This window comes from Protopterus annectens, chromosome 6.part0 (genome assembly GCF_019279795.1).
Source record: "Protopterus annectens isolate FY-2018-M chromosome 6.part0, PAN1.0, whole genome shotgun sequence".
NCBI lineage: Eukaryota > Metazoa > Chordata > Ceratodontiformes > Protopteridae > Protopterus > Protopterus annectens.
In genome coordinates, this window is record NC_056737.1 from 739462874 (window position 1) to 739479079 (window position 16206).

General features: G+C 40.5%; 1 protein-coding gene across 2 annotated transcripts in view; it reads right to left on the reverse strand.

The window, feature by feature from the left end:
• TMEM260 (transmembrane protein 260) overlaps positions 1–16206 on the reverse strand; it is a 1312140-nt gene that overhangs the window by 124 nt on the left and 1295810 nt on the right. For both annotated transcript variants that reach the window (XM_044074429.1, XM_044074428.1), the window contains one exon: positions 1–804. This exon is cut by the window's left edge and continues 124 nt beyond it. In XM_044074429.1, coding sequence (XP_043930364.1) covers positions 559–804 — 246 coding nt within the window. In that variant the 3' untranslated portion in view covers positions 1–558. The remainder of the gene's footprint in view (positions 805–16206) is intronic.

Genomic DNA, 16206 nt, shown 5'->3' on the forward strand with positions numbered 1-16206 from the left:
ACCATTTAGATCTTAATAATTTAACATGAGCAGCATGTTTCTTCATCTTCTAAAACAGGACATGATTGTAAGATGCAGATAAAAAATGTAAAGCTTGTTGAACATAAGAACCACTTCACTTTAATGTTAGTCAGGGAAATGGTTTTAGTATGATACCTGAGCACCAGAATACAATATTTTTAAAGTCAATAGGCAAAACAGATACCGTACTAATAGAAAAAAGACAAAGGAATAACAGCAGTGAATATATGAGAATTTCATATGCCAAACTGCAAGTACCTTAAATTAAATTTAAAAAAGAAAAGGCACAATATGTACACCCATATATGTTTTTATGGTTTGGCATAAAAAGTATTTAAAAAATCTTTACAATTATTATAATAAATATTAAAATGAGTATCTCTGTAAACACAAGCTTCCCTGCTGAAAATGTGCCAAATACTGAATCATAATTGTTAATTCAGTTTTCATGTTACAGTCTGAAATTCTACCAGAGAAATCAGTTTTCTTGCTTTTACCAGTTTCTAAAGCCAGTAGTGTTTCTTTTTCTTCACTAGGCTAAACCTTTTGCATCTTTGCCAGTTCTCTTTTCATATGGTCTATCACATGCACAATTGCCTCCCTCTGTGGATCATAGTCTGTCTTTTCCAGATAGAGCAAGAAATGCATGATAGCTTCTGACAACAGGAATTTGGAGTCCACATCAGAAATGTGAAGACGAAGCATCCTCTCACATGCCAAAGCATAGTTCTTGTGCCAGTTGACTGGATATTTTTCTTCAGAATGCACAAGCTCCTGATATTGCTATGAGAAATAAATACAGTATCTGTTGCTTAAGTTGGTATAAAGCAAAACAAACTAGAATGGCATTTATAATCAATAAAATCAGACAATAAACAGAGAGTACAGATTCTCAAAGAACAGTCATGAGGTCAAAAGGAAATCAACCACAATTTGTTTTGATAGAAGAACTGATGACCTACAACACTGAAGACACTATTATACAATTCCTCTTTTTCTTTACTATTCATTTTCCCATATTTTCTAACAATCAGCTTGGTGCTGCCTTCTGTGGCACAGCAGCATTACTTTATACTACATTTCATAATGAGCTATTGCCCTGCCGCCTCTCTCTAAGATTATAAACTAGAATTGACAAAAGAAATTCACATAACTCCTAAGAAATGTTCTGACTGGGAGAACCAATAGGAATGAACACTAAGGGCAGCAAAAATCCCATACAACCTTAGTGCACTTGCAGTCATCTGTCCCTAAAGATTCATTTATCATCACTGCGAAGAATTTATCAGGGATTAGCTTTAGAAGACATCATAACATGAATGTTATTATCTATCACCACGTTTTGGGCAAATAAGGACTTGCAGAAAACTGGATAAAGAATTAATGCAGCATTTAATATAATATTCTGAAAACAAAAGGGTTAAGGAAAAGCCATCAACACAGCCAAACATTACATGTTGCTACTATTCTTCCTGCTCTGTACATATACATATACAAAGACATGTGTCTGGAGCGTTTCTCCCTGGGCCTCCATTGGAATATTTTTTGATAGTACAGGCTGATTAGGAAAGGTCATAATGTCTAAGGTACAGTGAACAATTAAGAGTTCAGAAAAAAATAAAGTCAGTATATGTCAAAGATTGACCAAATTATCATGTATAAGAAGAGTATGTACATTACTTTATATAGTCACAGTACATATTTAAGGTAGCTGCCAGGATATAACATGCCCCTTGTATGGGAATTATAAACATCATAAATGACTCTTCTCCACTTCTTCCATAAAAGATACAACATACAACTATTTAAATGGGTAATATTACATAATTTCTGCATTTGAGGAAAGAAGCAGAACTAAATCAGCTTTCAGTACCTCCAGAGGCAACTAGTATATTCATTCTAAAGAATTTGAATATCAGCTTATTTTAGCATTTTCATCACAATAAACATATGTAGTACCTTGTCAGTGTCAGTACACACAATATACCTTATAAAACATTAGAACTTCAAACAGAATGCTTATATGTTACACTGTTCACAAGTGGAAAGTAGCAAGACAAAAACAGTAGTAATGCATTTACAGTACCAACATGTCACAAAAAAGACATGTTCTTATCATATCAGTTGATCTACAAAGACTGACCCTGATGGGCCCTACGACTAGGTTATGTTGTCTGCCAATTAGCATTCTGCTTCATTTTCCGGACATTCTGGCACTCAGTGACAGATGAGCACACATGACGACACATGCCATTACATCACTCATTGACTATGCAAGTCCACTTATCTACTCTGCCTGTAAGTTCACATTCTTGCACCCCAGGGAGCTTCTTTCTTCAAATCCAAATAACAACAAAAATGTACTCCCACTGTTACAGTACGATATTTAACTATATACCAGTTCAAATTGCATGAAATCCAATCAGCTAAGGGCAGTCAGAAGAACAATCCACCTGCAGGGAGACAGGGAAGAATTACTAACCTATTAAGGAGGTTTGACTTTATAGATCAACTGACATGGTAAGAGGGTATCTTTTATAGTAATCTTGTAGTAAATGACAACAGTCTTGAAGACTGAACTATGAAGAACTCAATGTAAGATGGGCTAACTGCAGAACTGCCACAGGAAAGGCTGTCTGGGAAAGGAGTGTCATGGACCATACAGCTGTGGCAATCAAGCCTGCCAAAGGCAGGCTATGAAAGCACCGGAATGGCTACTCTTTGAGGAGAAGGGAACACTGTAAACTGAGGCAGTGTACAAATCACCCAATTGCACTGCCAGATCAGTCCTCCTTTTCTTTCTGGGCAAAAAGGGGACTGAAAACCTCTTGCTTTCCTAATGTCTAGAAACAAACCTCTGGTTTGTCTCTGCAGCCACACCCCTTATGCGGACCTCGAAAAAGAAGCAGTGTTCTCAGGAGTAAGGAATCCTTCATTCCATTTTGTTCTTTTGGTTCCTATTCCTTTCTTGGGATCTATGTGACGAAGGTATTAAGCAAGGATGGAAATCATCTTTCAATGAAAGTAAACATATGAGATGGTCCCAACTAAGAGCAAGACAAAATGGTGCCAACCCCCCAGTCCCCAAAACATCTGGATAGTAGGAGAAGGCAGAGTTACAAAAACTGGCACTACCCTTCAATCGAATACTCATTCTAAAGGGCCATTATCAATGCCTTGTGAAATCTAAAGTTCAAAAACTACTATGGGGGCAATCTACAGCATACAGGGCTTCATACCAGCTGAATTCCCATTGGTCAAGACATTTATCCTACAAGAAGTGCCATTAGTGCTTGCAACCACCACATGCCTGCAGCCATCTCATTGAACTTGGACATAACTTATTCTAGAGAGCCACTCTTAGTAAGAAGCCTTATAGCTGCTCTCACATCTCCCAAACAACCAGTAGGGCTGGCACAGCCCTCCAAACTACAGAGGTGATCAGGAAACAAAAGAAAACAAAGCATTCCTGCATAATGAAGGAACAACCTTAACAAGACCCTTCAGGGGCTCCCAAGCCACCAAAGGCAGGAAATATCCTCCCATTCCTCCATGCATTGTTTGGCCTATCTGCAGTCAGGTGGGGAGGGGGGGGGACTCATCTAAGATTCCCAAACAGTACTAGGTTTGACAATTGTGAGAATGAACCTTTATAGAAAGCCATGACACATCCACAGGCATGACAGAAATCTGGCACTCTTCAAAGCAGAAAGCAGAAGACAGCAGTCAGTGATCTGAGTAATTAAACATTACAGGACCACCTACTATAGAGACCAGCAAGGGGGAAAGATGGGGACAGCTTCAGGAGCCTGCCAGCAAACTCCAAACTACTTTAGGGTGAATTATAGACAAGACCCCTATAAGCCATGTAACTCTCAGAAGATGACGCTCCTGATATGAAGATGAGAAAAGACTAAGCTTATTACAATGACCTGAAATGGTTGCTTCCCCCAAGCAGGGGAAGAGGACCAACCTAACAGCGTCCACTGACCAACAAAAACCAAGAAAAGAAAAGGAGTCATCCCAGGGAAGAGAAAGGGCTGATGAATCAACCTCTCCCTGTCAAATGTCATCCCAAAAGGGGAGGGAATGGGAAAGTTTAACAGTGCAAATGTATCCTGAATATGACCTGCCTCACCCTAGTGGAAGTAGAAGGTACATACTGAGGGTGGGTATCAGCAAGGCATAAATGGGTTTATAACTGAATTGTCTTGTAACTCCTATGAAGAGTTATTTGAGAAGTATAAGATGGCACTAAATTAATAGCAAATCTACACTGTGGGACTTTTCTTGAGTCAATACCTGTAAACTAAAACAAGTGATCCAGAAACCTTACCTCGGGCCAGTGTTTGAGATTATGAGTATACTGTTAGAAACATAGGTTCATTGTGTAATTTTACTGAGTATATGTACAATAATTTAAATTGTGGGCTGACATAAGGAAGACCTATTCACATTACGTGGATAAGTGACAGCTGTAATCTCTCTCCATACGTTTTGTGAAGCCATCCCAAAGGTTAACTAGTAGTTCCACTAAATTTTCTAAATCAGTTTGTATATTGCCTTTTCATTTGGGTAAGAATGCATTAATAAAACAAATTTTCACTGATTGGTATGCATCTCATCTCCCAGATGGCATGTAATGAGATGTAATGGACAAGGCAGCTCCTAAATGCTTTATCTCATGCATGCATCCCCTCAAATTATCTAGGATATGATCCCTGTTATTTTTATTACGGGGGGAATATATAATTATTGACCATGGGATGGATAAGGCCAATTAATAACCTACTGGGATGGGTTGTTTCAAGCACAAAAAGGGAAACTAGCTAGGCTTAAAATGACCTGCAAGGGCAGCTAGACTAGTACTTATCTATGTACCTATAAGAATTGTCAATGAGACAAAAAGCTATTAGAACAGTGGTGGAGGACATAAACTGTGCGAGTTACTCAAGCTGCACTTGTTAATTAAATTTGAGTTGTTTGCAAAGTTATAAGCGAGTGTCCTCTGACAACTTGTTAATTGAATTTGACTTGTAAGCAAAACTATATCTGTCTCTTAACCAAAAAGAACTACTCAAAATACAAGTAATACAAACACTTTATATGGAACAGCTCAGGGGGACTTAATGCTGTTATAAATGTGTCTGTTACACAATTTTCATATGCATGCTTATGCTAGCTGACACTGTGAGTCATGTAAGCAAGAGTTAAAAAGGGACAAGATAGTACTAGAACTGTAGTGCATTTGGACTATGTTTCTTAGTCAGTCAGCCCATTTACTCTTAATACGACTGAGAGGGGTCAACACCTGGGCAGCCATCTGGGTGTTTTGAGTATTTTAGGGTTTTCCAGCAATCTCTTCCATATGCAATCAGGATGGTGACAAGGAGGGATTTGCAATGATTGCCAGCAAATGATGTTCCTTCACTTCCACAAAGGGCATTTTCTTCAAGCAGCCCTGCCGCTCCTCCCACAGCATGAGTAGTGGTCTCTCTGGTCTCCATCAGTTTGTCTGCACTGCCTTGGGTGTCTCTGAGTGAGGTGAGTAGGCCATATCCTTTCACTCCTACCCACCCTTGCCTGGCTTCTTGAGTGCTGAGGCTGCTAATTGAACTCTGGTCACCTGGGTCGCAGTGAGGGCTTCATACCTATGTGCCATGCAGCCAAGCAGGCTTCACCTTACTAATGGGTGCTAAATCTAACCATGGCCTAACCTTAATCCTACTCCTTAACTTAGCAAAAAAAAAAAAACTTTCTGTAACACTATCACTTACACGACACACACTTACACAAATACAAATGCATGACACTAAAGCTATCCTCTTACTTGATTCTTACTTTAACCCTAACCTGCATACTTTCTCAAGTCTTACTTTAACCCTAACCTGCATACATTCTCACAATCACTCACATTATACCAAAGCCTTTTATATATCTGATGAACCAAGTGAACATAGTAGTGGTCCTTACCTACATGCATTCAATCTTCTGAGATTTGCAGAATTCCATGAATAGAAAACATGAACAGATTTTATAGCCATTCACTCTGTTGATAAACTGAACATTTGATACTGTGAATGACACTGGTGTATTTATACACACACACACACACACATACACTTATAGAGACACAACCACGCATTAAATACATGGGGGCTAGAGTAAGATACATGAAATATCCTGTATTATAGCACAGCAGAGCAAGTTCTAAACTCATTCCATATTCTTACGGTACACTATATTTCATACAGTGTATGAACCAGGCTCCACTAACTCATACGTGTACATTTTTATCTATATCCAGAACTACAGTTTCTCATTCAATTCAGTGTGATTTGGTAATTGCTTTGCTTGCTCAAGCTGTTTACTGAATAGGATTTTAGGTAGTTTCCATAGGTTCCTATGAACGGGCAGCCCAGTGGTTTTCTACTCTAGTTTTTAGGTGATTTTAAGACCTTTTCTAAAGCATCAGGAATGATTTTTGGCATCATTTTAATAATATAGGGAAGGTCATTTTACAATATATCAATTTCATACTTTATGCTCTCAGACTACAAAACTCCACACCCTCCTTCAAAAGCCTACTTAAAACATACCTCTTCACCAACCATCTATGCAACTGTAATTGACCCCCTAAAGCCTCGTCCGCTTACTATTATTACACCCCATCTATCCTGGGCAACACAAACACCATCTAACTATACCTATCCATGTGTGAAGAATAACTATGAGTGTGTGTGTGTGTGTGTGTGTGTGTGTGTGCATATGTATGTATATATATATATATATATATATATGTCTATATATATATATATATACATATATATATATATGTCTAAATATATATATATATATATATATATATATATATATATATACACACGTCTAAAAATATATATATATTATATATATATGTGTATGTGTGTATATGTGTAAGTATGTATGTATATATGTATATGCATATATATGTATGTATACTCTTACATCTATATTTGCTTGAAAGTATATATGGAAAACTTAAACATTGATATACTCTTATTCAATTGTGAAATATCTTGCAATGCTCTACCAGGTTCTTATCTACTTTCACTGTATATTTTGTATACTTGTATTTTCGACCAAAACAGGGAATATCCTCTTATTGTATACTAACAGCTGTAAAGTCTACAATCTGTATGCTACTACTCTGTAATGTCTCTTTTATAAATTTTTCTTCTCTCTGTAAACTTATGGAGTTTTTCTCCCCAGGACTCCACTGAAAACTGACACTTGTTGTCCAGTCGGACTATCCTGTCAAACAAATGTTAAATAAAATAAATAAATAATAATAAATATTTAATCTTATTTACTTTAGCTATGCTGGACTGGTCCACACATTTTACCAACAATGACATTTTCTGATCGGGTGGATGAGATTTTATTTTTTATTTTAGAAAATGGGAAAACTGTAAATCTTCACCCCACTTGGAGAACAAACATTTTCCAGCAGGGTGTTAGCATACAGGTAATGCCCGATAAAAAAACAAGCTCCCCCAGCCATCACAGCATTATTTTAAAGTGCCATAAAACTTGGACAGAAAAGTAGAAAATAGATGCCAGTTTTTTATCTTTAAAAAATGTGCCTTTGCTGTTTAGTGAACATAAAATTAAAAAAAAATAAAGAAAAAACAAAATAAAGCATGTGTGTGTGCATGTGCGAGAGAGAGAAAGACAGTGCGTGCTGACTACAACAGGCAGTTCATCAGCATGCATTCCCTATAGCATAAGAAGTATGAAACTCTAGTGTTTGGCATTAATGACCAACTTTAATCCTCAGCGATTTGCCAGCAAATCAAACACTCTGTGTGGGACAGAGCAGAATTATGCAGCAAAATCAGGGAGTGTTAAGAGGCATGAGGGGAAAGGGTCGCAATGCCTTTATTTATTTATTTTATAATTTGTTTACAGGGTTAAGTGAGCTGATCCTTTTCAGTCATGACATGGAAGAAAACATCAGAAAAGAAAACATATGCAGGAAAATGACAATAAATGTATGGGAAAACAAAACAAACAAAAAAATGAACAGGAAAACGACAATACACAAGAAGTTTGCGTCATTAACAGATACACAGTAAGATAGTGAAGAACACAGCTTCTCTAGGTATACTGATTATATGATATTTTTTTTTTTGTTATTCGCTCTATCACAATGAAAAATCTGAGATGTAGTCACAAACTGTTTATAACTACTACTTGGAGTGCGTGTGTGTGTTTGTGTGTAAGACAGCTTTAGTATATGGAAATTAAATATTTACATAACATATTTTGGAGGTAAAATACTTTCTCCAACAGCAACTTCATTTGTTACAGCAAGTCTGAAACTTTAGGTGGAAGAATTATTTTACATTAAGATATAAAAAGTATATAGTAAAGTACAAAACAATTTAACACATAGCCCATTCTCTAAGTGCAATAATGTCATCTAGGGTAGATATTATCAGGGAATTCAAAGCTCTTCTAGAGGTGGTAAGGCCCAACACTGCATTGGGCTTCACAAAACCCCAGGGCATGCATTAATTCCCTAATAACACCCTGGTTATTAATAATACCTCTGGTATTGCTGCTTATTTCACTCATTGTAGATTTTATTTTTTTCTAGATGTACTTATTAAGAAACGATTAACATTCTAGTGGTTTGATGCAAGCTGGACAGTTATTTTAATGGGTATTACTTATTTTAGTGTATGAAGTGTGGGTAATGTCTTTTTTTTCTGATTATAACTGCAAGTCCAGAATATCAAAGGAAGATGCTTAATAAGCTCTAGTATTCTCTGCAGTCACTGGTTCCTGCACTGACTATTGTTTGAGCTACACAGAGTCTGGACTTTGTGATAACAGGCTATAACTTCATTGTGCACACATACACACACACACACACACACACACACACACACACACACACACATATATATATATATATATATATATATATATATATATACATTTTTTTAAACAGGAGAAGAAACAGATTCAGTCAGTTTCAGTAGTTCTGTTTGCATGGTAACACCTCCAAGACTGGTGGGATTAACTTAAAAAAAAAAAAAAAAAGACAGAATCTGTCAAAATTTTACTGTGGTAGTGACGGTCAAACTATGCAATCTCCAAGACATTATGAGAGTTACGTAAAAGTACTGGCAAGGTCCAATGTTGTACATCTTTTTTTCTTTTTCTTTAATTAGACTTTATTTAGGATTTAGAATAAACTGCTGGAATTATTGAGAGCTTTGCTGATGGAGGCTTTCCCATGCCTCACTGAGTCTTAGAAAGTGATGTATGGATTGTTAGTCTAGCAAGACAGACTGCCCCCACATGGTAGGCTAAAGAATGCAGTGCTTGATTATCTACCAGGTCTTTATCTAAGAAAGCTAGCTCTGTGTCCTTTCCTACAAGGGTTTCTTTGGTTAATGAATGTACATTATCCTTAGAAAATCCTGTTATGTTCCATTTCTTCCAAGATTCATCTTTGTGTTTGAATAATCTGAGTAGATGGTCTTTATATGGATCACTGCTGAAGTAGTCTAAGCTATATGGAGAAATATCCTGCTAAGGATTTAACAGCCAAACAGCTTCCAAAGCTTCAGGGTACCATACACAACCCAAACCATTAGTTAGCTCAAGCTGAGATGACTAAAAATTTTTTTTTTTGTTTTGTTTTTTTTTTTAGTGGCAAACTCTACAGAGCTTTCCTGCCACCAAAGAGAGTGCTCTTCTGTGGGCTTTTTGAGATCAACGGTTGGTTAACACTGTTCTACTGCTGGGCAAATAAGTTCCCTTTGGAGAAATAATCTTTAACTTTACTTATTATGGCAAAATACATGCCTTTTCTGTAAAAAAAAAAAATTAAAGCTGTGGAAAGAAAGTGTTTTAATGACTGTCAGGTATCTTTTAGTTTTTTTCTAATGGGAGTTTCACTTTTATGATAAAATATTTTTACACTTATTTTCTACATTAAACTACTTTTTCTTTAGTAAAAGTTTGTTTATTTTACTTTTGGGAATGGAGTGTTTAAAGTGCTTTTTACTGTGCTTTAATGGAGAAAAAGTTACTTTTTTATATAACTTAACCTGTCTTACTGCTCACTGTTAGGCTTCCCCAAGAATCAGACACCTTTCTCAGCTTCACCAATGAACAACCTACAGTTTCCTCGGACCTTCCTCCTTCCAGCCACAAAAAGAAATAAACTGCTGTTCAGACTCTGTCACCATAGCAAGCTGATAAAGTGCCTCAGCCACAGGTGGGTGACTCTGTTGTGGCCAGAGCTGGTTCTTCGGACCACTCATCTTTTTCTTGGGTCATGCTGATGTAGTCCCTACAACCACCAAGAACTGATGGTTAGACATGTTCTCTGCATCTGCTGCAGTACCCTTGGTGGGCAAGGGAGAGCCACTCGTCAGTCCTAGGAAAAGGGTCAGAGAATGCCCCAAGAATCAGACACCTTTCTCAGCTTAACCATGAAACAACCTACAGTTTCCTCGGACCTTCCTCCTTCCAGCCACAAAAAGAAATAAACTGTTGTTCAGCCTCTGTCACCACAGCAAGCTGATAAAGTGCCTCAGCCACAGGTGGGTTACACTGTTGTGTCCAATGCTGGTTCTTCGGACCACTCACCTTTTCCTTGGGTCATACTGATGTAGTCCTTACAGCCCCCAAGAACTGGTGGTTAGACATGTTGCATCTACTGCAGTATCCTTGGTGGGCAAGGGAGAGCCACTCATCAGTCCTGGGAAAAGGGTTAGAGAATGCCATTGTGTCTAGCCAAAACGTTGTGCCCATCCCTAGGGATGTTTTTGCTGGCAATACTGCTTCTGCTTCTTCAGAAATTTCTGTCAAAAAGAAGCATAAACCTAAACATATGTTTTCTGTCATCTCATTTACCCAGGAAAGGACTAATTCATTGGGCTTAGTTCAAGGTTTAGTGCAAGCTTTTGACCCTTCTTGTATGGCTATTTCTGGTAAATGGAAACGATATTTTTAATTTTCTGAAGAGTTTCTAAGTAATTGTGAGGGAAAGACTGCATTCTGGCTAGTCCCTTTGAAGGACTGTCTTCTCTGTAGCTATTCCAGAACGAAATGGATATTTCAGTGGAAAAAGGTAAGTTATGTACTTAACCATAAAAAGAAGTACCTACAATAATGTTCCATGGTAGTTGTCCATCTCGCCTTCCTTCTTGCTGGATGGGTTTGGAGCTGATCCTCGGCTCTAACTTGGCCATTTACTACAGCTCAAGAGCTCTTTACTGGCTCGAGGCTACCCCTTATCCCAGAATGCCCAGCATCAGCTACCCAGATCTCATTTGAGATAGCTCACACTAGACATAATTATAGAAGATAATCCATTAATAAACCTGATATTCAGTTAATTGTCATGGTTTGGTTGGGAAGCAACTAATAACAAAACAAATTAGCCAGTGAAACCATTGAGAAACTCCTCTCAATCCCCACGGAAGGGGGAAGGAGGGAGGGACGCAAGAAGGAAGGCGAGATGAAGGACAACTAACATGGAACATTATGGTAGGTACATAACTTCTTTATGTTAAGTTGTCCAATCTCACCTTCATTCTTGCTGGATGGGACAGCGTCCCTAGCACCTCAATCCTGAGTGACTCATTGGAACAGACTCTTCAGAACCATGGAACCAAAGGAAGCTCTGCCCCGGGAGACCACATCTACTTTTTAATGAGAAATGAATGTATGAGGATCTGCCCAAGTAGCTACTGCACAAATTGAATCTATGGGCAATCTAGATTGAAACGCTACCAAAGTAGCTACTGACCTGGTTGAATGACCTTTGAGTTTTGTTGGAAGATAATCATTTTGACAACGTTACTTTAGAAACTGGAAGGCCTTGTTTGTTGTTAGAAAATGAAAGGAACAACTGATCTGATCTTCTCATTTCTTTAGTTCCATGGAGATAGAAACGCAATTGTCTATGCACATCCAGTTGGTGTAAACTGTATTCTGCCTTGTTGGAATGATTAGGGAAAAAGGCAGGAAGTTCAATGGAATGATTCAAAATTGTGGTCTGAACAAACTTTAGGTAGAAAAAATGGGTTGGTTCTCAGAGAAACCCTGTCTTTGTGAAAAACTAGGTAGGGAGGGCAAACACACAGTGCATGAAGTTCTGAAACACATCTGGCAGAAGTAATAGCAACTAAGAAAAGAGTTTTTCAAGAGAGAAATTTCAAGGAACATGATGCTGCTGGTTCAAAGGTTGGCAGTATCAAGGAGGCAAGAACCAAATTGAGATCCCAAGGTGGAAGTGGCTCTTTCACTGGGGGTCTAAGCAGAGATGTACCACTCATGAAGGCCTTACAGAGTTTGTGAGACATTATGCTGGAGTTAGAACTCCGACATGAAAATTTGAAATGGCAGCCAGTTGTACTCTGATGGTAGCAGCCACTGCACCAGAATGAAACAGTTCTGCTAGGAAGTCCAAAATCTCATGTACAGGAGCTGTAAAAGGATCTAAACTCCTGGATTCTGCCCAGTAAGAGAATCTTTGCCATTTGCTAACATAGACTTTCCTTGTATTTGGCTTATGGGAGGAAACAATATCACGCACTGCTGGGGAAATATTAGGGAGCCTGGCTAGGATTGGAAGTGGAGTAACCAAGCTGTGAGCTTGAGAAATTGGAGGGATTGGTGTAGCCCGCCTGACTGATAAATCAAGAGGTCCGGTACTGGATCCAGAATCCAAGGCTGGGCTAGCAGGTGGAGGTGAAGGAACGGAAACCAAATCTGTCGAGGCTAATAGGGGGCAATGAGGATCATTTTGCAACCCAATGATTTTGCTTTCTGAATGACTTTTGGAATTAGGGGAAATGCATAAAGGAGTCCCTGAGGCCAATCGTGGACTAGAGTGTCCCTGGGTGTCTGACCTCGAGGAGGAACAAGGGAGAAGTAGCTGCTGCATTTGTTGTTGAGGGGAAAGGCAAAGAGATTGTAGCAAGGCTGGCCCCATTTGCGGAAAATAAGATCCACAATTTCCTGTCTCAGAGACTACTCGTGAGGCATGAGGATAGCCCTGCTAAGCCTGCCCGCTATTATGTTGGATGTCCCAGGGATATACGTTGCTATCAGAAAACGTTGGGAGGAAATCGCCCATTGCCACAGTCTGAGGGCCTCTCAGCACAAGGGGGTAAGACCTGGTTCTGCCCTGTTTGTTGATGTACCAAACCACTGACATATTGTCCATCTGTATTGCAATAGTCTTGGCAGGAAGAGAGTCTTGAAGAGCTTGCAAAGCTAGGAGCACCGCTCTCATCTCCAGGACATTGATGTGCAAGTGGTACTCGTGAAGTTGCCAAGTGCCTTGGACTGTCTTCCCTAGATAATGCCCCCCACCTTATCAAGGAAGTGTCCGTGGTCACGGTGGCGACCAGATGGGGTTCCATGAAAGGTCTGCCCTGAGTAACTAGTGGGGAGACTATCCACCAGGAAAGGTGTCTTTTGCAAGATTCCGTAATTAGCATCATGTGAGACATGGGTAATTCCTGGAAGGACCATTGTGTGAAAAGAAGCCACTGAAGGATTCTCATGTGAAAGCGTGCCAAGAGAACTAGAAGAATGGCTGCTGCCATGGACCCTAGAACTTGAAGAACTTATTTGACTTGAATTCTTTTGCTCCTCAGGAGAAGTGACACCTGTTTTCGAATAATGGAAACTCTTTCCTGAGGCAATTTTACAATAATTTTTCTTGTTTTTAGCTCTGCTCCTATGTATGTAATAGACTGACAGGGCAACAAGGCAGATTTTTTGAAGTTTATTGTGATGCCTAGTTGAGCACAATGGTGTAATCTCGTGCCTCTATAAGTTGTTGCCTGGTGGTAGCAGTGAGGAGCCAGTCGTCCAGATAAGGAAACACCTGGAATCCTAGATGTTTCAGGTGAGCCGTAACTACTGCCAAGCATTTGGTGAACACCCTGGGGGCTGTGGTGAGACCAAAGGGCAGAGCTCTGAATTGGTAATGACTGGCCCCTAGCTGGAAGCGTAGAAATCTCCTGGACCGTCTGTCCATTTTTATATGATAGTACGTGTCCTGAAGATCTATGGAGCACATCGAATTGTCCTGACCCAGAAAGGGGAGAATGGACTGCAGTGTTACCATCCGAAACCTTTCTTTTTGTACAGATTTGTTTAACCTGCTGAGATCCAGAATTGGTCTCCAGTCCCCTGTCCTTTGGGGCACTAAAAAGAATCTTGAGTAAGTTTTGGATCCTACTTGGTCTGTGGGGACTTCCTGGATGGCCCTTTTTCCTAGCAGTCTTGAAACTTCTGTGACTGCCTGATCCCTTAGATTGGGTGGAACATCCGGGATGAATTTTTTTTAAACAAAAGGGTGTTGATGAAAGGGAATCTTGTAACCTCTGGATATGATGGCTAGTACCCATTTGTCTTGTCTATTATTTTGCCAGGCAGTTGGGTACAGTGAAAGCCTTCCCCTGACTGCCTCCAGAGTTGAGCAGTCGAGCATCTCTTCAGGGATGTTGATAGGGTTTAGAAGAGAATGTATCTCTGTCACCTTGATTTTGTGGACCCCCTCTGCCACGAGGGTGACATCTGCCATTGTTATTATTTCCCCCTCTGCCCATGCATCAGGCAAGGGTCCCTGGGATTTTTGAAACCACATCTTGCCACCCTTCGGACCTTTTGGGTATGGTCTGGTAGAAGTGGAAAAACAAACTCCAACATCAGAGAGCGTCTTGCTTTCCTGCTGGCACTTGGTAAGCGTGTCTTTCACCTGAGGCCCAAAGAGACAGGAGCCATCAAAGGGGGTACTGGTGAAGGACGCTCTGAAAGGTTCTGCAAACTGACACAGCCGCAGCCAAGAATGTCTCCTAAGAGCCACTCCTGTTCCTGCAGCTCTACTCGCTTTACCGGCTGCGTATTAAATAAGCCTCATGGAGGAGTTGACTACTGAATTAAGAGTCGCAAACTGGGTTAGCTACCTTGGCTGAAGCTCCTTCAGCTGTAGGATCTTTTAGGGTATCTCCAAGCTCTTTTAGGAGATCCCTCTGAAGCCTAGAAAAATGGGAAAGATAGTTCAGGGACCTAAGAGAGAAGGCCGCTGATGAAAACATCCGCTTCCCATATCTGTCCATGAGTCTTTATTCGGTGGATGGACAGATGAGGAGGTTTCAGCTAACTCTCTCTTTGCGGCTGCTGCTACCACCATGGCATCAACTGGGACACCTTTAATTAAAAATTGTTTGTCTTGTGGAGCTGTGATGAATTTATTGGGTCTCGTTGGGACAGGTTCCATGGAATCTGGAGATTGGATCAAAAGGCGGAGACACCCAAGAGGTGGAAGGTCAGGAACCAAATGCGTAGAGGTATACAGACACATCTTCAGAGGGGGCTAGGGAAGTCCAGCTACGCCTCTGCCTGAGAATCTCAAGGATGTCCAAAAAGGAAACATCTTCAGAGGGGGACCTTGGGGACCCCTCCGATTCATCTAGGTCTGTATCTCAGGTGACAGACTCAGGGGAGTCTTGGTGCTTCCTCTTGCACTTTTTCTTCCGGAAAGCCTGCTCAGAATGCTCTGGGGAGGTTTCGGAAGAAGAGGGTTCACCCAATGGGGTGTCCTGGGGCATAGGTTCCCTATGCTTTGGGGCTGGAAAAGGAGCAGAGGTTGTCACAGGCACTGAGGGGGATGGAGTCGATGGAACTGATAGTGGAGTCATCTGTGGGGACAACACTCTCCGCATGACCTCGAAGGCGTCACGGCCCTGACCCAAGGAGGGCTCCAGCTCCGAAGAGACAGGAACATCACCCCGCACCAAGGGTGACAGCTCCAAAGCCGATGTGGGAGCCGAGCTCAACTGAGCCGATGCTCCGAGAGGGAGAGTGGGGTCGGACAAGGGTCCGATGCCACCCCCCCCCCCCAGAGCTGACGAGAGAGCTTCGGCACCCAGATACCTCGTTGGGGGGAAGAATTGAGGTAATCAGAGCCAACGTCGGAGCCGATGAGGATGTCATTGGAGCCAAAGGAACCACTATCAAAGTGTCCATGGACTCCGGCTCCGAACTAAGCATAGTCAGAGGAGGAATCGAAGCGGATGGAGCCGAAGCATGTTGAGGCGGGCTCAAAAGCATTTTAGCAAGGACCTGTGACTTAAGCAACCTACTGACCACTCTCTCCAG